At 51.0% G+C, this 22,928-nt stretch overlaps 2 protein-coding genes across 4 annotated transcripts; one reads left to right on the top strand and one right to left on the bottom strand.

Moving 5' to 3' along the window:
* Positions 1 to 1,490: 1,490 nt before the first annotated feature.
* PPIB (peptidylprolyl isomerase B) lies at positions 1,491 to 7,227 on the top strand. The gene is made up of 5 exons (XM_059180779.1): positions 1,491 to 1,701; positions 2,447 to 2,560; positions 4,065 to 4,158; positions 6,150 to 6,334; positions 6,880 to 7,227. Exons 1-5 carry the CDS (start codon positions 1,567 to 1,569, stop codon positions 7,000 to 7,002), a joined length of 651 nt encoding a protein of 216 aa, XP_059036762.1. The 5' UTR covers positions 1,491 to 1,566; the 3' UTR covers positions 7,003 to 7,227.
* SNX22 (sorting nexin 22) lies at positions 5,219 to 10,928 on the bottom strand. Of its 3 annotated transcripts, XM_059180780.1 has the most exons (7): positions 10,754 to 10,927; positions 10,274 to 10,357; positions 9,769 to 9,873; positions 9,142 to 9,236; positions 8,527 to 8,559; positions 8,232 to 8,299; positions 5,219 to 7,786 (listed from the first exon to the last, which is right to left on the bottom strand). In XM_059180780.1, the coding sequence occupies exons 1-7, from the start codon at positions 10,820 to 10,822 to the stop codon at positions 7,665 to 7,667; spliced, it is 576 nt and encodes a 191-aa protein (XP_059036763.1). In that variant the 5' UTR covers positions 10,823 to 10,927; the 3' UTR covers positions 5,219 to 7,664. The 3 variants fall into 3 exon arrangements, with proteins under 3 accessions (XP_059036763.1, XP_059036764.1, XP_059036765.1); XM_059180781.1 differs by lacking the exon at positions 8,527 to 8,559 and having other exon boundaries at positions 10,754 to 10,928; XM_059180782.1 differs by lacking the exon at positions 10,274 to 10,357 and having other exon boundaries at positions 10,754 to 10,926.
* Positions 10,929 to 22,928: the final 12,000 nt, after the last annotated feature.

Below are 22,928 nucleotides of genomic sequence, written 5' to 3'. Positions count from 1 at the left end.
GACTCCCAGTGATGAAGTGTATATGTGGTAGAGAGGAACAAGTGTGAGAGCATCTGACAACTATCCCTGACCTGGAGGTGTCAAGAAAACTGAACCTGGGGCGCCTGGGTGGCTCAGTGGGTTAGGCCGCTGCCTTCAGCTCAGGTCATGATCTCAGGGTCCTGGGATCGAGTCCCACATCGGGCTCTCTGCTCAGCGGGGAGCCTGCTTCCTCCTCTCTCTCTGCCTGCCTCTCTGCCTGCTTGTGATCTCTCTCTGTCAAATAAATAAATAAAATCTTAAAAAAAAAAAATAAATAAAAAAAAAAAAAAAAAAAAAAAACTGAACCTGAAGCCATTTCATATATATATATATATATATATATACACATATATATAATATAAGATTATATATTTATCATAGATTATATATAATTATATATTATATATAATCTTAATATAAGATATATAATCTTATATTGATTATATGATTATATAATTAAGATTATATATATAATCTTATATATATATATATATATATATATGATTTCCCACCTCCCTGTTAATGATGCTATTGAAATCAATATTTGTTGGACACTTAGCCCTGCAGGAGTGTTGGGGGAGATGTACACAAAAGTGCAACACATGCAACACAGTTCGTTGCTCAAAAAAAGTGGTTAGTTGGCAGCGCCTGGGTGGCTCAGTCAGGTGAGTGTCTTACTCTTGATCTCAGCTCAGGTCTTGATCTCAGGGTCGGAAGTCCAAGCCTGTATTGGGCTCTATGCTGGGTGTGGAGCCTACTTCAAAACAAAACAAAAACAGTTTACTTGGGAAAATAGGTAAAGAAAGGAAGTTAAGAACCAGAATATACAAAAATAGTGTGCACTGACTCATACATACAGCAGTTGGCACACTAAGACCAGAGAAAAACAGGTACTAAAGTGACAGGGACTAAGTCAAAAAGGAAAGGTTCTGAAGCAAGACAAGTAGAAGGCGCAGTATAAGGTAAAAATCTGGGTGAGCAGAAGGATGCCCCGAATTTTGGGAAGCTACCATACTTAAACCCAAGCTAGTGGTGGCTAATGCTTGACTGGTCCAAGTGGGAAAACATCAGACCGTCGTTCCTTCCAGTCCCCGGCCCTTCTAACATAACTAACCCTCCAGACAACTTCCCTCCGCGAAGGCAAGACTGGTCACAGGAGTGGCCGCTCTGCATGCTGGGGTTTGTAGTCTCCTCAGAGACCCAATCCGCGTGCTCTTCGGGGCGGTGCCGCCTTCCGGGATCCTCTTCCTGTTGGTGGGCCCTGGCGAGGTGGGGAGCCAATGGGGCCACAGAAACGTGGCAGCCACCCACGAGCCCGCGTCTTGGTCGACCCTGCCGGCAGGCCGGGCCACGCCCCCTGCAAGGCCCTACTACCCGGCGCCAATCCAGAGGGGGAAAATAGGGACGACCTCCTGTCAGGAGACTGGCAGGAGCCCCGGTTTCCCCCCTCAGTCGCTCTCGGTGGTGGCGCCGGTGCTCTCGCCAACGCGTCCCCACCCTCTTCCGGCCCTCGGCTGCCGGGGCCGCGCTCTCTTTGCCCGGTGGATGCTGCGCCTCTCTGAGCGGAACATGAAGGTCCTCTTTGCCGCCGCCCTCATCGTGGGGTCCGTCTTCTTCCTGCTGTTGCCAGGTCCCTCCACGGCCGACGAGAAGAAGAAGGGGCCCAAAGTCACCGTCAAGGTCCGTCCTCCCCTCTCCTGACCTGCCTGGCGAAGCCCACCCCCCGTCGCCGGCGTTCTGGCCTCGGAGCCGCAAGTCACCGGTGTCCGAGGCATTTAAGCTCCCGGAGCTCAGGCTTGGGCGTCCTTGGCTTTGGCTCAGGCTCTGCCTAGGTTCCCGGCTGTGGCCTCGTGGCGTCCGGGCTTTTCTGCTCATTCAGACCGGAGACTGCCCGGCCCTCCCCGGCACCCCAGCCCCTGCTTTGACCCAGGAGTGGGCGCCCGGCATGTGCAGCCGGGGCTGATACTGTCAGCCTCAGAGCAGTCTTTGCGAATACCGTTCAGCGCTGGGAAAATAGTCAAGGATCACGTCTGGCAAACTGAGAATCCTTTTCTTTACTCAGGCCAGATGTTACCCACTTGCAATTACGAAGCACAGCAGTCTCGTTCAGACTTGCATGATGCTAACTAAGTTAAATTCCCCTCTTAAGATTTTTTGATGTTCATTTCTAGAATCTGCGCTCATTATTTATGTAGACTAAAGGTTGTTTGCTACCAGGAGTGCAAACAGACATTTTCTGGGAGAAGTGTCTGGAACCTTCATTAGATTCTCATAGAGTTTTTGTTACCACCGTAATCCGGTTCAGAACTACTGTTCTCAAAATAGGGCTCTTTTCTGTACGACCTTCAGGGTAACTTCTGGGGCCCTGGCTTCTCTGGCAAGACCCCTTCGAAAAGGCTGAGTTTGAAATGGTCTTCTTCCTCAGGTGTACTTTGATCTGCGAATTGGAGATGAAGATATAGGCCGGGTAGTCATTGGTCTCTTTGGAAAGACAGTTCCAAAAACAGTGGATAATTTTGTGGCCTTAGCCACGGGAGAGGTAAGTGGCTGGAACAGAGGTAGTTGAACTCAAGTGAAATTGGCACGTAAAGCTGGCAGCGAACTGAAGTGCAGAGAGTGGCCTATCTACAGCGGTAACCCTCACCGCTGCTCTGCGGCTCTAGGAACCTGGTATTATCGTATCTTCTGGAGGTTTTAAACTAAATCCAGAAATACGGATTTTTTTTTTTTTTAAGATTTTCTTTATTTATTTGTTAGAGATACAGTGAGAGAGAGAATACAAGCAGGAGGAGTGGGAGAGGGAGAAGCAGGCTCCCCATTGAGCAGGGAGCCTGATGTGGGGCTTCATCTCAGGACCCTGGTATCATGACCCAAGCTGAAGGCAGATGCTTAACAACTGAGCCACCCAGGCTCCCTGACAAAAAATAATTTTAAGACATTGCAGTAATCAAGGAAAACATATCTGTGGAAACTAGTTTGTGTCCTGTGCACCAGAACTTTCTCTTAAGGGTAAGGGGCCCAGAGCTTCCCAGGTTTTTAAAGAAACAGGAGTGCCCTGTTTAAGAAAGTTTGTATTCCTCTTAACTCTAAAGCAGGTGGTGGGGATTAAGAATACACTTACCAAGGGGCGCCTGGGTGGCTCAGTGGGTTAAGCCTCTGCCTTTAGCTCAGGTCATGATCTCAGCGTCCTGGGATTGAGCCCTGCATCGGGCTCTCTGCTCAGCAGGGAGCCTGCTTCCCCCTCTCTCTCTGCCTGCCTCTCTGCCTACTTGTGATCGCGCGCTCTCTCTCTCTCTCTCAGTCAAATAAATAAATAAAAATATTTGAAAAGAGGGGCGCCTGGGTGGCTCAGTGGGTTAAAGCCTCTGCTTTCGGCTCAGGTCGTGATCCCAGGGTCCTGGGATCGAGCCCCGAATCGGGCTCTCTGCTCAGCGGGGAGCCTGCTTCCCTTCCTCTCTCTCTGCCTGCCTCTCTCTCTACTTGTGATCTCTGTCAAATAAATAAATAAAATCTTAAAAAAAAAAAAAATATTTGAAAAGAAAAAAGACTGCTGCAAAATATATATAAAAAAAAAAGTACATTTACCAGGATGAGCATTGAGTGATGTATATAGCATTGTTAGTCACTGTATTGTACACCTGAAACTAAGATAATGGTGTATCTTAACTATACTGGAATCAGAATAAAAAATTACCAGAGGAAAAAAATGTCTGTATTCCAACCCTGCAGTGACTCAGCAGGTAACTGTTGTTTTTTGGCCCGTCTTACATCTGTTCTTACGATTAGAGGAAAATGAGGGGGAAAGGTGGAGACGACATGTGAAGTAGAATTGTATAAAGGCTGAGGAGTGTGCAGTCTTAGCCTCTCCTTGGTCTGTGTGCTCTGTGCCTGGCCTGTTGGTTACTGCTCACTTGGCATGTCGAATGACGAATCTGGTCAGTGGTGTCTCTTCTGGGAGGTGGAGCTGTGGGCTGGGTTCATGGAGGGTCTAGTATCTGCCTGGTGTCGCATGCCACTTCTCACCTTCTCCTTCCCTTATTTAGAAAGGATTTGGCTACAAAAACAGCAAATTCCATCGTGTGATCAAGGACTTCATGATCCAGGGTGGAGACTTTACCCGGGGAGATGGCACTGGAGGTAACCTCGGGCCCACTGGGCACCAGGCTCTTTTGGTACATCCTTTAAGCTGGGAGGGCTGGATTGTGCTGGGCAGACGAGCCGCCTCCTCTCCCAGCTGCAGAAGCAGGACTAGCACCCGCATGGGGACCAGCTGTGGCCTTCTTTGTACAGGGACCCCAGGACAAAGGGGAGGAGAAGAGCAGGGGGTCGTGTGGTTCTCACCCCTGCCTGTCAGGGCCCACAGCCTTGGTGACTTTTCTTGAGGTACCCCCTGGGGGTGGGGAGCAAAGTGAAACACGTGGGTCAGTGGCTCTAGGTCAGGCTCTTGCTGGGTTGTTCACCGTCTAGGTGGGAGGAGCCAGGGGAACAGGACATGGAAGCTATGGAACAGTACGGAATGTGAGTGATGGCCATCGGCAACAGTGCCTGAGACGGAGCAGACACGATACAAAGCATTGTATGCATGGGGGCAGACACATTTGGGTGAGGTCTGCCGTCCTCGTGCTTAGTGACTTCAGGCAAGTGAGTCCTCTGAGCTTCACCTTCCTCTTGTGTAGAGTGGGAAGAGCTGGGGTGCTGCAGGGTAGCTGCCTGGTGCGTGGTGGAAGTCGGCCACTGCCAGATGCCGGCAAGCAGAGTCGCTCCGTCCAAGCTGGTCAGTAGTAGCCTCTTGCTTGTGAGGGAGGATCTGGGCAGGGTCTGGCCGGGGAGAACTTGGACAAAGAGGTGGGGCTCAGGTGAACCCACTGCTGTTCTATGGCAGGAGCTTGGCTGAAAGTGGGGTTCCGAGATAGAGGGAGAGCACGCACCACACGGGGAGCCCATGCTGGGCTGCGGCCAGGCCCGGGAGCTTGAATGGGAGGAAGACCTAGGCACAAAGGAGTTTGAGGGAGGATAATGGGGCCGTGTTTCTGTGTGTAAACTGCTCGACTGTCCTCCAGCGTACATCGTTCCCACTCTGAGCATTAGTCACTACTGCAGTGGGGGTGGCAGGAGTGGAGGAAGGACAAGTAGATAATACAGGTGGGAGCTGCATGGACAGTGGGCAAAGGAAAAGTTGTCAAAAGAATAACTGAAGTCTGGAGGGAAAAATGATGAAATATATTGAGTTTAAAACGAAGAGTTATTCCATAGAGGGAGCTGTGGGGGGTTTCTGGCAGAAACCCTGCAGATGCCGGAGATTTACAAGGAAGACTCTCATGGAGAGGAGACTCTGAGCCAGCACTTGACCCAGGAGTTGCCACAAATAGGTACAGGTTTTGTACGTGAGTTTGAAAGGTGTTGGGTAAAACAGTGTAGCTTGTTACTGGGTTTTTCCAGGACCTATAGTCACGAATGCACACTGTGAATCTCCCAAGAGGAGACAGGGAGAAAGTAGGGGGCAGGATTTCTCCCGGAAGCAGCTCTGGGAACTTAAGTATGAGGATTTCTGAAATGGTGTCAGGGTCTGCCCAGCTCCCTTCGTCATGTACCTGGGCCTCAGATCCTTTGTGGGTAGACACACTATACACATCAACACCCAGCTTTTATTTTGTGTTAGTGGTAAGAGGCGCTTGATTATCCAGAACCCAAGTGGCAGCCCCTCCCCACTCATCTCAGTTATCTTATGTGCTCTGAGAAAGAAAAGCTGATCAGCCACAGCTGTCCTTTTCTTTGCTTCTGCAAAGCACCTCTCTATACCAGAGTACTTCAGAGTTCCTGTGGCAGACCTCTCCAGCCATAGCCAAGAGTAGCTGTCGATCTTTGCCTTATTTAAAAGCCACTCAGTTATGTTTTCAAAGTAACCAATGGGATAAGGTGTTCACTAAATCAGTCTGGCCTCATGCCCCACTTGGTCTGTCAGCATGGTTTGGCTCTGAGACCAGAGGGAAGGAAGTGAACAGCTTTTATGTCCTTATAATCCACTGGAGCCTGGCCTGACCAAAGACAGGTTGAGTCCCTGGAATCCTCACCCCAAAGGATGCTTGATTTGGGCCAGCTCAGCTCCTTGCTCTACTCTTTCTTCCCAGGAAAGAGCATCTATGGTGAACGCTTCCCTGATGAGAACTTCAAGCTGAAACACTACGGGCCTGGCTGGGTGAGCATGGCCAATGCAGGCAAAGACACCAATGGCTCCCAGTTCTTTATCACGACGGTGAAGACAGCCTGGCTAGATGGCAAGCACGTGGTATTCGGCAAAGTTCTGGAAGGCATGGTGAGTTTGGGGGGCAGGGGCTAAACCTGGGTGGCCTTCCCCAGGAAATGGACATTCATGGGCAGGGGCACCATGTAGTTTATCCCTTTCCCAGTAGGGACCCATAGATTGCCAGTGTTCCTATGTCCAAATCTGGAAGGAATCAGGAACTACCCTATGTGTCTCTGCCCCCAAGTTCTCAATTTTTGTGGCCTGCACAAGGACAGGGGCCTCTATTTCACTTGCTCAATGAGAGGCTGGCACTACCCTCTGTTGTGCAGAACCCAGCCGAACACACTATAATCCCGGAGAGGCCACTGGGTACCCACTCCCCAGCCACCCCCCTCTTCTCCCTTAGCTCTGCCTAGTCCTGCTGCAGAGGATCAAAACTACTGCCTCCTCATGTTACAGCTAGGGTCTCCCCGGCTAGGATTCCATTAGGTTTTGGGGGCCCCACAGTTTGCCTGCTCTTTCTCCCATGGGGGGCAGATTTTCTCGGCCAGATTCTGGAGCCTTTCTCCTTTGAGGGGTGGACCTCCTGACTCGGCTCTGCTCTACCTTCCCAGGAGGTAGTACGGAAGGTGGAGAGCACCAAGACTGACAGTCGGGACAAGCCCCTGAAGGATGTGACGATTGCAGACTGTGGCAAGATCGAGGTGGAGAAGCCCTTCGCCATCGCCAAGGAGTAGGGCCCCCAGGACCTCTTCCCTTTGAGCCACCATCTGTGCAGCCCTGTTGCCTTCCCCTGGGTGGAGACCGGCTGCCGCAGGGTTCTGTGCTGCTCTGGCCCCAGTGCTGGCCTCTGACAGAGTGGACCCCTCCCCGCACATTCCGTAGGCCTACCTACCGGCCTGGTTTTGTAACAAAGTCCTACCAATGCTGACCAATTAAAAAAAAAAGATGGTTTTTTTTTTTATAATCACTGTGTGGGCTGGAGTCTTGGGCCTGCAACAGCTGCTGAAGTCCCTGTCCCAGAATGTCTGGGATCCGGTGGCAGGGGGTGCTGTCCCCTGTTTGGGGGCTCTGGTCTGAACGCTCCTTCCCCAATAACTACTCACAAATAGCAATCAGAAACTTTTTGCTCCTTGCTTCTAACCTTTGCCACTAAGGTGCCACTTTTTGCCCCTTGCCCCCTTCTGGTGTAGGGGAAGAAATACACCTCTTCCTTTTCATTGCCTACCTCTAAATGTACTTCTCCCTTTATTCCTTATCCCCTGTTGTCCCTGCCCTGACACCTAGGGTGGGTAAGTCCTGGGTCTGGGCTGGGGGGACCCCGCCTTCTCTGAGAAGGGAGCACATACACTGAGGCATGTGCCTGTCCTGGCAGGGGGCCCATAGGCCTCCGGGCTGGTCAGGGCATCGTTGGCAAAGGAGCAGGATGACAAGATGCCTCTGGCTGAGCTTCAGCTGGCCTGTTGCTGAAGCCGTAGAGGCCCTGGAGTACGCCATTCACCACCACGTTGGGCAGAGGCTCTGTGGGACAGAAAGAAAATAGGAGCAAAGGGAGAAAAGATGGAGGGCCGGCCTGGCCTCAGGTCTGTAGTTACGTGAGCTCCTGAACCCATAGGCTCAGCCCTCTCCTCAGGAATAGAGGTCTCTGCCAAGGCCCTAGAACAGCTGGCCATCCCAAATGAGGCCTTGGCATGTCTTGCTTACATTCTGTTCACATTAGCTTGGTAAAGCCAGGATGGTGAGGAATGGAGACCAGGAGTGCCAAGTTTATCTCCCCACATCCACTTTCTGAAGGAAAACCAAGCAGGCCACAGGAGCAGCAGGACAGGTATGGCCCCAAAGGCAGGCAGTAGGCCCAAGATGCTGCCTTGAAGTCCTGAGCTGAAAATGGCAGGTTCACCCTGGATTCCCATCCTGACATCTAGGCCCTACTAGCAGATTATAGGTCTGAGCCCCCACCCCTCACCTGAGGATGGGCTGCAAATATAGGGATCGGTGTAGAAGCTGATGACAGGCCGGTGGTGCAGCTGGGAGCTAGGAGGGAAGAGTCCAGAACGGTGAGGGAGAGGCAGGGGAGAGACTAGGGACCCCAAAAGGAAAAGGTGAGTGGTAAGTGGGCTCAGGAGGCACCAACAGAAACCAGGGTGGTGGTTGGGGGCGGGGGTGGGGGGTGGGAGTCTGCAGTTGGGAAGATAGGCCCGACAGCCTCAGGCCGCCTCCTGGCGCACGGCCACTAGGGGGCGGCAGGGGCTTTGACTTGCCTGCTGTCATGCGGCAGGAACTCCCCCAGGGCGCTGAAAAGAGGAGACGCGCTGTGAGCTGCGGTTGGTGAGGGGGGTGGGGGAAGGCAGGGGCGCGCGTGAGGAAGAGGTGGAGACACGCAACCCCAGCACTTCGCCTCCCAGGGGACCACTGCTTCTATTTGTAACAAGCTCAGTTCCGGAGGTGGCTGGGGTAACCAAGACTGTCCAGAAAATAGCCACTCTATCCCCACCGCCAAGAAAGCTAATGAGGGAGGTCACGTCTCAAAGAAGAAACAGGCCCATGCCTGACAGCTGTAAGAAGAAAAAGGACTTGGCCTCTATAACCTTTCCTCAAAGATAAATAATAAGGCACACCTGGGTGGCTCAGTTGGTTAAGCAACTGCCTTTGGTTGGGGTCATGATCCCTGCCGTTTGAGTTGGGCTTCCAGCTCCCATCTCTACTGGGAGTCAGCTCCTCCCTCTGACCTCCCCTCTCATACTCCTCTCAAATAAATAATCTAAAAATAATAAATAAGTAAAACCTTTCCTCACCTGCTTGCTGCAAAGAGACCCTGTGCCCCCAGCACTGGGGCCCCTCTCTCTTGCCTGGCCATGGTCCCCAGAGGCACTCACCCCCAGCTGCTGGCCTTAGAGTCTGTGGGGAAGTGCCGAAGATTCAGGAATTCCAGTAACTCCTTGGGCACATCCTGGTTCAGGTACAGGACACCCTGGAGGGATCAGAGGGAACCTGTAATCAGACCCTGCTGTGTAACATACAGAGCCCAGTGCAAAATGGAGAGGGTGGGGGTTCTAAGATGACCAAGAATTTCAAGAACGAGCAGAGCATTAAACCAAGCTTGGGTACCTTTTGAGCACTGGGCCTTGGGTGACTCCATGGGTTGTAAGCCCAGGAAGCCAACATGGCCTAGAATCTGGCATCTCTGTGTGGGGAAAAGGGAGAAGGGTCCTCACCCAAATCCTCAGTATTAACGGTAGCCCAGGCTCTCACCCTGGAGGAAAGCAAGAACTAGCTTTCATTGAGCAGAAACCACCTGCCTCTGTGTTACCTCATCCTGTTCTCTCAACACAGAGAGAGCTGTTTGGACCCATGACTGTTCAGAAAACTGAGGCTTGGGGTCGTACACAGCATGCTGGAGAGTGGGTCCCCTTCACTCCCTGTACCTCCACACCACCCCCCCACGCCGGTCCACACCTTTGGTCCAGCAGGCTGGGGATTAACAGAGCGCGCCCCCTGCACACCTGGATATAGGCCTCCAAGCCTTGCCGCCGCTGCTCCAATCCTCTGCTCCTCCAGTTAGGCAGGCGTTTTGAGGGGAAGTCGGGCACTTTGCACAGTTTCTTGATCTGCCAGAAGGTTACCGCGGTGCCATCACAGCATTCTGCTTGAGCCCTCAAGCTCACTGCGCCCAAGAGTCTCCCCCGGTCCTCCCTGCCCCCACTTCCAGACTTCAGGCTCTACCCCGGGGCAGACCGTAGTGAGTGATGGTTGGGACAGGACCCAGTCTCCCCCCATCCTCCCCCAAATGCCCGAGGGATGGCCGACCACGCGACTGGCATTGACGGTACAAGCTGGGCCCTGCCCCTCTGCGTCCACCCCGAAGCCCGAAGGGAGGTCTGTGCCCAGGACGGAGGGAGCGGGGCGGTAATGGGGGTGGCAGAGGCTGGGGCCGCAGTTCGTCCGCCCGTCTCCCAGGAGCTGGACAGGAGCCGGGCCGGGGTCGGTCGGTCGGCGGCGCAGCCTCACCCGCTTGTGCAGCGCGTGGAACTCGCTGTAGCGCCTCTGCACGATGTGCCTGCGCCCGCGGCACAGCACTTCCACTCGGAACACCTGGCGGGCGCGGGCGGGCGGCCAGGTGCGCGTGAGGCCCAGCCGGAGGGCTCAACAGGACCCACGGCCGCAACCCGCCCACCCTCCCGCGCTCAAAGGTACAAAGCGGCCCCGGGAGCCCCGCCAATCTCCGGGGACCCTCCCACGCTGCCCAACACTTGGGGAGATGGGGAGGATGCACCCGCCCCTCTGCTACGTGCAGTCCCCCGTGAACCCGGACCGTCGTCCACGGAGCTGCCAAATCCAAGCGGCCCGAGACCCTCGGCTGGCGGTCTCTGGACCGCCTGACCCGCCGCGTTCGGATGCTCCAGCCCGGGCGCGGGATCCCCACTACGCTCGGCGCGAGGAAATGCGGCGGGTCCCATGCCCCTTCCCAGCCAGTGTCCCAGCTCACACCATGTGGCCTTTCTCTGGGCTCTGCCTGGGATCCTCGGGTCCCACCGACGGGATGTGAACTTCCAGCATCCGCACCCCGGCTCCAGCCCCTCCGAGCGGGAAGCAGCAAGCAAGACCTCTCCCAGCTCACACCGCAGACCCCGGCGGGCCGCACCGGGCCCGCCCCCTCGGTCAGGCCCCGCCCCAAATTGGCCCCGCCCCGGGCGTTCCCTCGCGCTGCAGGGTCCTGCGAGGGGCCGATTAAGGCACCGCGCGGAGGAGGCGGGGGCCAAGCACCGCCCCCTGAGCCTAGTGGGCCGCAGGTGGGGACCCTTCGTCGGACAATTATCAATTGTCAATATTTACTGAGTAGCCGCAGACTGCCAGGAATTCTGATGAGCCAAAATTTCATCTGCTCTTTATTGAGCGCCTAGTAACGACTAGGGTCTGTGGGCGCTGGACAGGGAGGGATGCAAGGCCCAAACCTTGGCGCCTACCTTGGGGTTCTCACACCCATTCCCGGGACTAGGCTGCCCCCCCCCGCCCCCCGCCCCTTCCCGCCACTTTTCACCTAGACCCTGGGAACAAGACCTCACCTAGGAAGGCTTGGACAATCTGGCTTTGATGTCTGCCTCTCCCAGCATCCATGAGCCCTTACATTCATTTTTTTTTTTCATCCATTCATTTATCTTTCAGCCCCAATCTGCTTCAGGTCGAGTTTGCCGGGAAGAAGCAGTTTAGAGCCCTGGGCTCTGCTTTGGGGGACAGATAGCTTGGCTTTCCTGAACTGTGTAGACCTGTTCTCATCTGCAAAATTGGGATTATAGGGCTCCCTCAGGAGAGTGTATAAAAACTTAGATGATCCCTGTTAAGCCCTCAGCAGAGCAGGTGTTGAGAAGACGGCAGCTTGTGGGCTCGTCCTGGAGGCAGAGGTGGGTGGTGTCTTTGTACAGGGCAACAGACAGGGAAGAGGGACTGTGGGAGAGAGCACTAGGCTGTTCTTGCTCACCCCCTCAGACAAGGCCTTCCTGGGTATGGGGCAGGATTTAATCCAGAAATCTCTCACCCTTGGGCTAAAAAGGGCCTCTACTCCCCCACTGAGCACCCTACATTTCATCCCTAAGGGAGCTGTCCCATTCAGCAGAGTCCCATTCAGGACTCCTCTGACTTCTCCCAACAAAGGTCTGGGCAGGCTGGAGGACTTGTGGTGGGAAGGAGGAAGCAAGAGCACCTGTCTTAGGGGTAGAGGCTGGTGATTGGGGGACCACTGACTCACTTTCTCCCCTGCTAGTGCAGAGGGGCTTCTGAGCTGGAGCAGAAAGTCGCCCCCCACCCCCCACCCTCAGCTCTGCTCTCAGAGAGAGGCTGAGAGGATGACCCCAAAGAACGCAAGCAGGTCTCACCAATACTATGTACCACATGTTCTTCCCCCAAATTCCATCGCACAAGAGCCCCAGAATCAGGAAGCTGAAATTTCCCGCAAGGGAAACGACCCATTATGAACAGAAGTGGTGGGGTTTCATTTCTTCCCTTGCACTTTGGAGCGCCATCACTCAGAGACCCTGTTCTCTTTGTCTACTTACCGGGGAATCCTCTCCCAGGAACCTAAGACCTCTAAACTTCTTGGTCACCTGTCCTAATGACCGCCCTCTGTCTCTGATCCTACCACCCAGAAAACAGCTACATTTCCTAATGGATCTCCCTGTTTTCCCTTGCCTCCCTTTCTCATATAAGGTCCATTCTCTGATTAGAGCAAACCATCAAGGCATTGCTTCAAGCCTTCAGAAGGCTTCCCGTTATACTAAGAACAAAACCCACCCTCCCTACCACAGTCTACAGAGCTCTGAGTGACCCAGCCCTGCCTCCATCTCTCATCTCTTTTTTTTTTTTTTTAAGATTTTATTTATTTATTTGACAGAGAGAGATCACAAGTAGGCAGAGAGTCAGGCAGAGAGAGAGAGGAGGAAGCAGGCTCCCTGCTGAGCAGAGAGCCCGATGCGGGACTCGATCCCAGGACCCTGAGATCATGACCTGAGCCAAAGGCAGCGGCTTAACCCACTGAGCCACCCAGGCGCCCCTCCATCTCTCATCTCATTTCCTTTCCTTCCTCTTGATGTACCAGCTCCAGCCACAGTGACCTTCTAGTTCTTCAAACCCAACAAGCTCTTTCTTGCCTCAGGGCCTTTGCGCTTGCTGTTTTCTCTCCCTGGAACACTCTTCCCTGACTCCTTACCTAGCTGGTGGGCTTAGCCTAAAAACTGCAATTCTTAGCCTTAAACCTCCTCAAAGAGACCTGCCTTCCTGACCCCTTACCTCACCACTATCCTATCACCCTGTCTTCCATTATATGTTTGGTTATTGTGTGCCTCCCTGGTTCTCCCGACTTTGCCCCAGGCTTTCATTGCCATTGGGCCAGGGACCTGGTCTCCTCAGAGTCTGCTGCCATGGTGCCAAGAATATAGGAGATACTCAAAAAAAACATTCGTGGGTTGAAAGCCTCCATGAATGAATGGAGAAGAGGATGTTGGGAAGAGGCTGGGAGCAGAGGGAAGGCCTGGGAGAGAGGCAGGAGGGAGGAGTTAGAGGAAGGCCTGTGAGGGATTACCTTCAGAGCTGGACACCTCTCGCTCCCCGCAGATTGTCGTCCACCTTATTTATTTGCTTAATATTCAGGTGTTCCTGAGAAACCTCAAATTGATGGAGTTTCATCACCAGTTTACAGGGAGATTAGTCAGAGGCAACTGACTTGTAAAACATCTGGTAGTAAACCGGCAGCTCCTAATTCCACCATGTTCCACACATGAGTGAAGATCCAAATGAATAAAGACAATATCTTTGGCCTGGAGATATTTTAGGATGTCTCTGGGAAGATCAGTTCTGGAGAATATTTTCCTGGAAAGAGGCATACATGACATACTGTGGACTCCAAAGCCCATATTACAATCAAGGGAAAAGCTTATTTTCTGTAGACTTTAAGCTCAGGCCAGCTCGGTAGATGAGCACGGAGCTAAGTTCCTCACACTCTATGAGGGGTGTGTGGACCTTCAAAGTGACTGCTGTTTTTAGAATGAGTTTAACTGCACTAACTCTCTAACACATGAATTTTATTTCCAAGTTTCTGGGAGAAAGGGGCTGAAAAGCTCTAGTTTCTTGGCCCCAGTATTTCCAGATCAGATCACAGAACAGTGGTTCTCAGGCCTCCAAAGGCAGCAGCAGCAGCATCACCTACAAGGCCTGTTGAATCGCAAAGAAGGCTCTGTGTTCAGTTTTCTGAGATCCTGGGCGGTTCCCACAACTGCCCGGAGCGCTGCGGCCGCTCCTGGGTTGGGGGCCACGTTGTAGGCACCAGTCTCTTGCCTCCCACACCGGGCCCCTGGGGAGGAGGGTCACCGCCAAGCAGGAGGCAGCGAGGGCCCTGGGTACAAGCGTCCCCTCCCCGGCCCCTTCTGGGGACCGTGCAGGTGGGCTGGACCGCAGCTGCCGCCCCGGCTGGGCCCTGGCTCTCCGCGGCCCTCCGCAGCCGGCACACAAAGCCCCTTTCACGGATCCGGCTTCTGCAGAGCCGCCGCTGCTCGGGAGCTGGCTAAGCCCTTTAAGAAAACAAACAGCTCCTGGGCTGGTGGGCGCCGCAGGGCACAGAGGCTGGATTCTTCCCTCCAGGCGGCCGGAGGAGGCGGACTAGCTCGAGGGGGCCCAGCCCCCGCAACCCTTGCCCGCCAGATCGCTTCACCCCGGAGGCTCTGGTCACCTGGACAAGCTCAGACAGCTCCCTGCCTCAAGGTCCTTATCTGCACGGCAGAGCGTTGGGTGTGGGCTGAAAGACATCAGGCTTCCAAAACATTTAGCTGGGGCCTGGCACATAGTAAATTAATGTTAGCTCTTATTATTTACTGAATTATAGGAATTTGCTGTTTTTGTAGGTTACAACATTAGGATACGGGCAATTACATAGAGTTCATCCTAATACATTGCTGATTCAACTTTGAAACAACACAAATAAGCTTTACTCTTCCTCTTTCAGTATCCCGAGATTGCAAGGTTAAGTTAAAAAATGAGTTTTTAACTACTCAGTGATCAGAATTTTCCTGATTTGGGGGCGCCTGGGTGGCTCAGTCAGTTAAGCATCTGCCTTCAACTCAGATCAAGATCCCAGCGTCCTGGCATGCAGCTCTGTATATCAGGGCTCCCTGATCAGTGGGGAGTCGGCTTCTCCATCTCTCTCTGCTGGCCCCCCTGCTTGTGCTCTCTCTCTCTCTCTCTCTGTGTGTCAGATAAATAATAAAATCTTTTTAAAAAAATCCCGATTTTTGTTGATATTGTACAACCAAAAAACGGCAGAATAAATTGGGAGCAGAGCTTGATGTAAAAATCAGCAACGATCCCGTTCATCCTTATGGCCTCCCAGTTCTTACTAATTGCCTTTCTAGTGCTCGCTTCGGCAGCACATATACTAATTGCCTTTCTAACAGGTACATTTTTTTTTCTTAAAGAATTATTTTAAGATTTTATTTATTTGAGAGAGAGAAAGAGAGAGAACATGAGTGGAGTCAGAGAGAGAGGGAGAAGAAGACTCCCACCCAAGCAGAGGCCCGATGGAGCTCGGACGGGGGTGGGGGTGTGGGGGGGTGGAGGGTGTTGGATCCCAGGACTCTGGGATCATGGTCTGAGCCTGTCAGATGCTTAACCGACTGAGCCACCCAGGCACCCCCTAATAGGTACATCTTTAATAAAACAAAACACCATACCTTTATGTTTTGCATACTGGATTTTGGTGTAGATGTCTAAAAAAATATTAGTGCTGCTAAAACATCTTAAATTATAGAGGAGTCTAAACTCTTCGTTTTACAGATGAGGAAATGGAGGTGTGAGGAAGGGGAAGCCAGCCCTGGAGTTGGTTGTGTAAGGAGAGCACCTTTCACCAGCGAGCAGGTCCTGCCACAGCCCCCAAAGCAAAGTTTGAGGGTAGCTGCTTCTCAGAGGACACAAAGGCTCTAGCCCTAGGGTTCCAGCCAACAGTGTCACTACTAGGCATCCCTTCCCCCTGTCCAGATGACAAGGACAGCTCAGGTGCATCAGACACCACCCAGGTCTGGAGGGGACACTGGCAGAGGCCTCGAAGGCTGCACAGCTTCCCAGGGAGATTGTTCTGGTGCTACAATAACTCCCAACACTCCTCACTTAGAATGATTATGTCAGGGGACCAACCAGTCGGCCCCTCTGGTGTGCCCAGTGCTCAGGTCCCAGAATGAAGGAATCCTCAGGTCACAGGGGTTTCTTGTGAAGAGTTGTGGGTCCAAGCACTGAGGCCAAGAGGAAAGCCAGACCAAAGGCTGGGAGGGACTGCAGCCCTAGGCACTGAGGTCTGGGACTCAGATGCTCTCACCTCCCACTCTAGCTCTGGGTGCTGTCTGTGGTTTCTCAGTAAGTAGAGTTTTTTGTCTCTGCCACTAATGGTCCCCAGGGTACTCACCCAAGTTGCAGCCCTGTGTTCCAGTTTCTGCTCCTGCTCCCCAACTGGGCCACACGCTGTGCACGTCTGGGGAGAGACTACCTCACAAAGGTCAGAGAAGTTCATATGCCTACAGAAGTCAGGTGGGCAACATGTCCTTAACAGGTCTATTGTGTGGCTTCCTTTGGTCTTTAAAAGAACAACTTAGTTCATTATTATCTAGGTTCCTCCTGTCCATCCCTGCCTCGAACATGTGCAACATGGTGTGGCAGACAAGCTGAGTCAAGCAGATTGGGTTCAGGTCCTCCTTCTGAGCGTGGGGGGGTGGGACAGAGAAGGAGGGGGACGTGGAGGTAGTGATGAGCCTGAGCAAGCTGCTTCAGGTCTCAAAGCCTCAGTCTTTTAATGCAGAGAGTGATGCCCATCTGGAAGTTCCTGATGCTAGATTAGAGATGTTTCAAGTGGTGTGTATTACGGAGGGCACGTATTGCATGGAGCACTGGGTGTGGTGCATAAACAATGAATGCTGGAACACTGAAAACAAAATATGATGGAAAAAAAAAAAAAAGATGTTTCAAAGCCCAAAGGCACAGAGTAGGCCTTTAACACGTGACATCTCCCATCATCAGGCTCAATGGTGGGAAGAGATTACCCTGCCCCCACGCGGGTTCCTGCCTCCCAGGTGCCTTATCATTATTTCTGGTGAGGCTGCCAGGAGACTTGCTGGTTGGGTCCCTGTGGTCACCACCGCTGCCACTCAAAATGGAAGAGGAAGAAGCTGAGAGCTCTGAAGCTAGGAGGGGGCAGTCATTCGGAAACAATGGTTACATCCCTGGAGGGAAAGGTGCCCTAACTCAGATGGGACAGTGGTTTTCTGTGGTTTTTCTGGACCCAAAGTGCATCCGTTGGAGGCTGAGCAGCTGGCTCCCTCCAGGCAGCCTTGAGGGTGAGGGGTGTTTTCTGCTCCCGAGGTCTGGTCATCCCAGCCAGAGGGGCATTCCCATAACAGACAAGGACAAAGGGGAGGAATCCTGTCTAGGGCAAGCATGGGGGCAGGTGGTGATTATCCCTGAGCCTGCAGGCACCCCCTCCTTAAGCACCATTCCTGCCAAAAACATATCAGGTTAATTTCTGGGTCTCTTCAAAAACCCCAAGATCTGGGCCTACAGGCTCATAAAACAGTCATTGCCAGGAGCTGAATGGCAGCCATTGCCCCCTTAGGCTGCCTTTGTGGGTGAACATGGAGATGGGTAGGAACAACACAGTCCATGATCTTATGGAGTTCCGAGCCCCAGAGGCTAATGAGAACATCTCAGATTGATTAGATCTCAGATGATCTACTGCACACAAGAGTGAGAAAGAGCAGAGGTTTAAGAGGATGATAATGGGCTACAAAGGAGGTAGAGCTGCCCTTCCAGTCTGGGGGTAGAGCAGTGAGTGCGTCAAGGAAAGCTTCCTGGAGAATGTACATATAAAGTAGGCCTCGAAGGATGCACGGAGTTGTTTTCCCGTAATGAAAACACTTTAATTTTATGATTATAAAAGTAATACATAGAAATTCCAAGCAACACAAAATGGTATAAAAATTTTAAATAATGCAAAATTCCATCCCTCTAGGCAACTGTAGATAACCGTTCAATCAACATCCTTCTCAAATACATATCATTTTGTATAAAGGTAGAGGATACTATACATGTAATTCTATAACCTACTTTTTTCACTTAAAAATGTTTTTGTCAATGGATATAGCTATGTATCATCTCTAATGACTATATAATATCCAAATGTACCATAATTCAGTTAATCCCTTCCTGCTGTACATTTAGATTGATTTCGGTTTTTACAACCGTAAATAATGCTAAGATGGGCACCTTCTCACAGTCATCTTCACGGACTTGGTTTCTAGATGTGTCTACGGGAATCCCCCATGAATGTTCTGACACATTCGCCCGTGCCCTCCATCTCTAATTAAACTCCCATTCAGACAGGTGTAATTCTGAGACTGGAGAGAGGGATGCAAGCGGAGACAGAGGGCATCAGGTACAAAACCCACCATTAATAAAAGGCTGCTGGGGCTGCATGGAAGTGCCAAAGGAAAGAGCTTGTTTGGAGGCAGTTTCTATGAGGTGTTGGTATTGTTGGGAAGCACTAGGAGATAAACAGGAAAGGTGAGCGGTGGCCTCTCAGGGAAGGCTGTGAATGCCAGGTGGGAGAATCCGCAGTTGGAGATGATTCAACATTTAGCTATTTGGCACCTATTTTGAGCCCAAATCTTTGCTGGGGACCATGGAATTATAAAGACTTACCACTTCAGAGAGCTATTTGGCAGAGAAAGCCATCATCAACCACATATCCGGCGTCGTAAGACACTGGCAGATGACATACACACTACCCCAACCCCCAGCCAGAAGACAGGGGTGAGTGGCTCTTACCCGTTTCTAAGGCTCAGCTCAGGCCCAACTCTCTGCAAGCGTGGAGCAGAAAATCTAAGCCAGTGTCTCCAAAGATAAAGCGTTCGGTTTAAGGGCATGCCAGTTGCAGCAAAGGTCTGCTCTTCTTTGCTGTGGGAGGGATCTTCATTTTCCTCTTCCCTCCTGTTTCCCTAGGCTGCTGTGGGGAAATCCCACCACCTTGGGCCTGATGCCCCTCACAAGCCATGATTTCCACTCCCACGTGGGCTCCCAGCACGTTCAGCAATGGACACTCATTCCATCACCGTGCTCTCTTCCTCAACCAGTTCCCAGTCCCACCCTTAGCAGATTTTATCATCATCTCCCTGTTTTTCAACTTTGAGCTGCAAAGGCATTCTTTATTTTCTTTAGGGTTCCCAGCTACAGATGCACTCAGGATGCACGTCTATTTAATCTTTTTTAAATTTTAAGTAGACTCCATGTCCAACATGGGGCTTGAACTCACAACCCTAAGGATCGCATGCTCTACCAGCTGAGCCAGCCAGGTGCCCCGGAATGCAAGTCTTCTGGAAAGAGGTCAAAGTTACAAATACCTATGTGTGACACTATCATTCCTACTTCTCACTTATTCTGTCACTATTCATATTGAATGTTGGGGTCCCTCTAGCTCAAAGTCCTCATCCTCGAGACTCTGGAGCCCAGAGATTCTTAGGGGGAATAACACAAGGAGAAATGGGGGAAATGTAGACTTACCTCCACACTTCTCTAAACCACTTGACTCAAAGTAGGAAAACAAAATATCCCTATTTGAGAATGCCGTAATTATCAGGCAGATAATAATCAGGCAGGTAAATATTCAGAGATATTTACTCTCTGGCCCACTGTATCTTTCTTCCCCACCCTTCCTCGCCTCCTTGAACGGCAGTGAGGCTCCTTACTCTGCGCATTTTCTCCCAGACATGGCTTTGATGGGGATTCCCTTTCTCTCTTCTGAATTTATTAACACGCTACGTGTGACCCACCTTTAAATTAAGGCTCCTTTCACGCCCTCTCTCCCCCACCTCTCAGCATGGGCCTCCCTTCCCATTCGGAGGAGCCTCTTACACTATAGGACATGGTCAGCACCTACTGTCCTCCCTGTTCTGCTCCCATCTGTTCCAAACCTACTTGGCCGCCTGTGTTACCTGTGTCATGAAGGGCTTTACCGTACCCCCAAATCCCAGCCAGAAACCAGCAGGTCTGGCTATCGCTGCCCTCCCTCAAGCCTCTCATCATCAGTGACCAGATGCTGGGTCCATATCCACCTCCTGAGCCTCTCCCCAGAGCTCCAAGACCATTCCTTCTGTCCTCCTCAGCAATCTGCTTGGTTGCGATGAGCCTGGCTGCTCCCCTTGCTTCCAGTCTCACACCTTCTAATGTGACCATGTTGTCTGTTATTTCCTGCTTAAGTCCCCTCTGTGGCTCCCCACACTTCAGGGTAACATTCCACGCACCTCCCAAGTCGTACTGGCAAGTCGTACCAAGTAGTACAGTCTGCTTCCTGCTCATCACTCTCTGCAGGCTGCCCATGGACTTGACTCTGGCCATGCTGAGCCACTTCCATTTCCCTAGATGTGCCTACTTCCCACTGTCAGGAGACAGGGAGGCAGAACAGTCCCAGCAGAAGGGGCGAACACCTCTCCACCTTTAAGACATAGTTCAAGCATCCTCTTCTCTACAAATTTCTTCTTCCTGACTCCCCAGATAGAATGACTCCTTTTGTACAGTTGTGCTGGCCTTTGGGCTCAGTACGCCTAACCTGCCTTTGCAATTCCCATGTCTGCAAGCTCTATACAGAAATGCAGGGGCCCTGTCAGCCTTGGATGCCAGAAGCTGATGAGGAAGTTCTGAAGTCAGAGAATCTATCCCAAGGAAATGATAAAAATAACCTTCATCAAGATGATCATTGGATCACTGGATAACAAAGCAAGGAGAAAGTTTTAAAATTAAGTTTCTTTAGAAGAGACTTAACAAACACAGAAAAGGGAGACTAGGATAAATCCAATGGGGCTAGACTGGAAGTATCCCTGAGAGTTCATGATTTCTAGTATCTAATTCTTTATGCCATCTCTCTCTCTCTCTCTCTCACTATTGCTATACATCTTTATCCTTCCTTATTTTCTTGCTCTGGCCACCAAGGGCCTAGAAGCAATGACACTGCAGGAGCAATGAGCACTCTTAGCACCTAGACCTAGTGCCAATCAGGAAATGCAGATTATGGATTTAGAAAAGCACAACGAGGGTGCTTGGGTCGCTCAGTGGGCTAAAGCCTCTGCCTTGGGCTCAGGTCATGATCTCAGGGTCCCTGGATGGAGCCCCGCATCAGGCTCTGTGCTCAGCAGGGAGCCTGCTTCAGCCCCTTCTCTGCCTACTTGTGATCTCTCTCTCTGTCAAATAAATAAATAAAATCTTTTTTAAAAATTAAAAAAAAAAAAAAGAAAAGAAAAAAAGAAAAGCACAATGGACAAGGAACAAAATATTTACAGGATCTCAAAGTATCTCCTCACAAATTCCTTGTTAATTACAAAAGGGAAAATAGTAACCAAGGGATCAGAGTTACTTCAGCTCAATGGGACATCATATGCCAACTTAAAATTCACTGAGGATGCACCACTTCTGTGATGTTCCTGCCTGACTGCAAAACCCTAATCTAGTCATATGGAACCATGAGGCCAATCCAAACTGAGGAATATACTACAAATACCTGGCCTGTCTTCTTCACAAATGCCAAGGTAAGGAAAAGCAATGACTCAAAGCCTGTGAAGTTCTTCTGGATTGAGAGAGACACACGTGTAATTATGTGTTACATAATTACAAGTAAATGTAATACACAATCCTGCACCAGGAAAAAGGGCATTGCTATAAAGGACATTACCAGGATAAGTGATGAAATTTAAATATGGACCATGGCTTATATCACAGTATTATTTCAGCGTTCAACTTCCCGATTTGGGTAACTGTACTTATGGCTTTAAGTTCTGAGAGAGCATCCTCGTTCTTAAGGAAATACATACTAAAGATTTTGGGGTAAAGGGGCACAATGTCTGCAACTTACTTTCAAATGCTTCAGAAAATACAATATATAAATATAGATAATCTAAGTCATAAAGCAAATAAGGTAAAATGTACAGACTCAGTAAATTTGGGTAAAGTATATATGGGAGTTCTTTGTGATAGCCTGTAACTATTCTATAAGGCTGAAATTCTATTAAAATTTAAAGTTTACCAAACAACTAAGAATCCAACAACAAGGGAGGAGTCAGAATTATGGTACAGTCGCTCTGTGGAAGCCTCAAAATTACTTAAAGTTTCTGAAGATATATAACCATATAGAAGAAATGCTTATAAAATATACAGTGCCGAGTGATAAAAGCGGGATACAAAATATTTTGTGTATATTATTACAACTAGGCAAAAACGAACACACAAGACAAACTGGCAGGATAAAATCAAGCATAGTAATAAATATACTGGAGGGTAGGAAGAGATTGAGTGACTTTTTCCAAAAAAATCAACCAGTTCAAAGAGATACTTGCCAGCACTGCATCCCACCTCTCACCCCTGTATCCCCAACTCTCCAGCCTGTTGTACTGGAAAGCAGTGGTACTGACTGCATTCTCTTGCCTCAGGCTGGCCCTCCCCAAACCTTGAACACCCACCAAAGAGAACTAACAGAGCACGTGTGGAGCGCCCTCAGAGAGAGGCATCTCTGGGGCTGGGGCTGGGGCCCGGGAGTGGCGAAGTTACACAGCAGGCAGTCCGCCAACCCTGCCCCGCAGAGCAGCTCCATGGTCTACTCTGAGCAGCCAGTTTTAGCAGCTGTGGACACAGCTGAGGGGAAGCCCAGCAACAGTGCAGTGGAGACTCGAGCCCCCCTGGCCAGGCCAGGACAGAGACCCCTTAGAATGCCCTTGGCCTGTGTGGACAACACCTGGCCTCTTGTTGGCATGCTCCCTCCTGGAACAGACAGTAAAGCTTCTTGGAATCTCAAAAAATTTAGGAACTCTTGGATCATCTTATCTATAGAGGCAGAATGCCTGGCTCTGTCATCAGTGGAGATAAAGTGTTAAGTCCTTATCACCCCTTTACACTTTTCACATGAATCCGTCTACTGAAGATGTGGCAAAAAGAAGTTTAGAAAGACCTGGGCAGCTTAGGGAAACAGCAGGAATAAAAGACAATCGGCCTCCTCTGTAGGAGAACCCATTTTGCCTCTCTTACTGTAAGAAAGGTCTTTACAACTCCTTCCCTAAAGAAGTAGGAATAAGAATTAAACAGATTAAGAGACCCTCAGAGC

The sequence above is a fragment of the Mustela lutreola genome, chromosome 7, assembly GCF_030435805.1.
Source record: "Mustela lutreola isolate mMusLut2 chromosome 7, mMusLut2.pri, whole genome shotgun sequence".
Lineage (NCBI taxonomy): Eukaryota > Metazoa > Chordata > Mammalia > Carnivora > Mustelidae > Mustela > Mustela lutreola.
The sequence above is the reverse complement of the archived record's forward strand: the minus strand, read 5'-3'. Positions and strand labels throughout refer to the sequence as shown.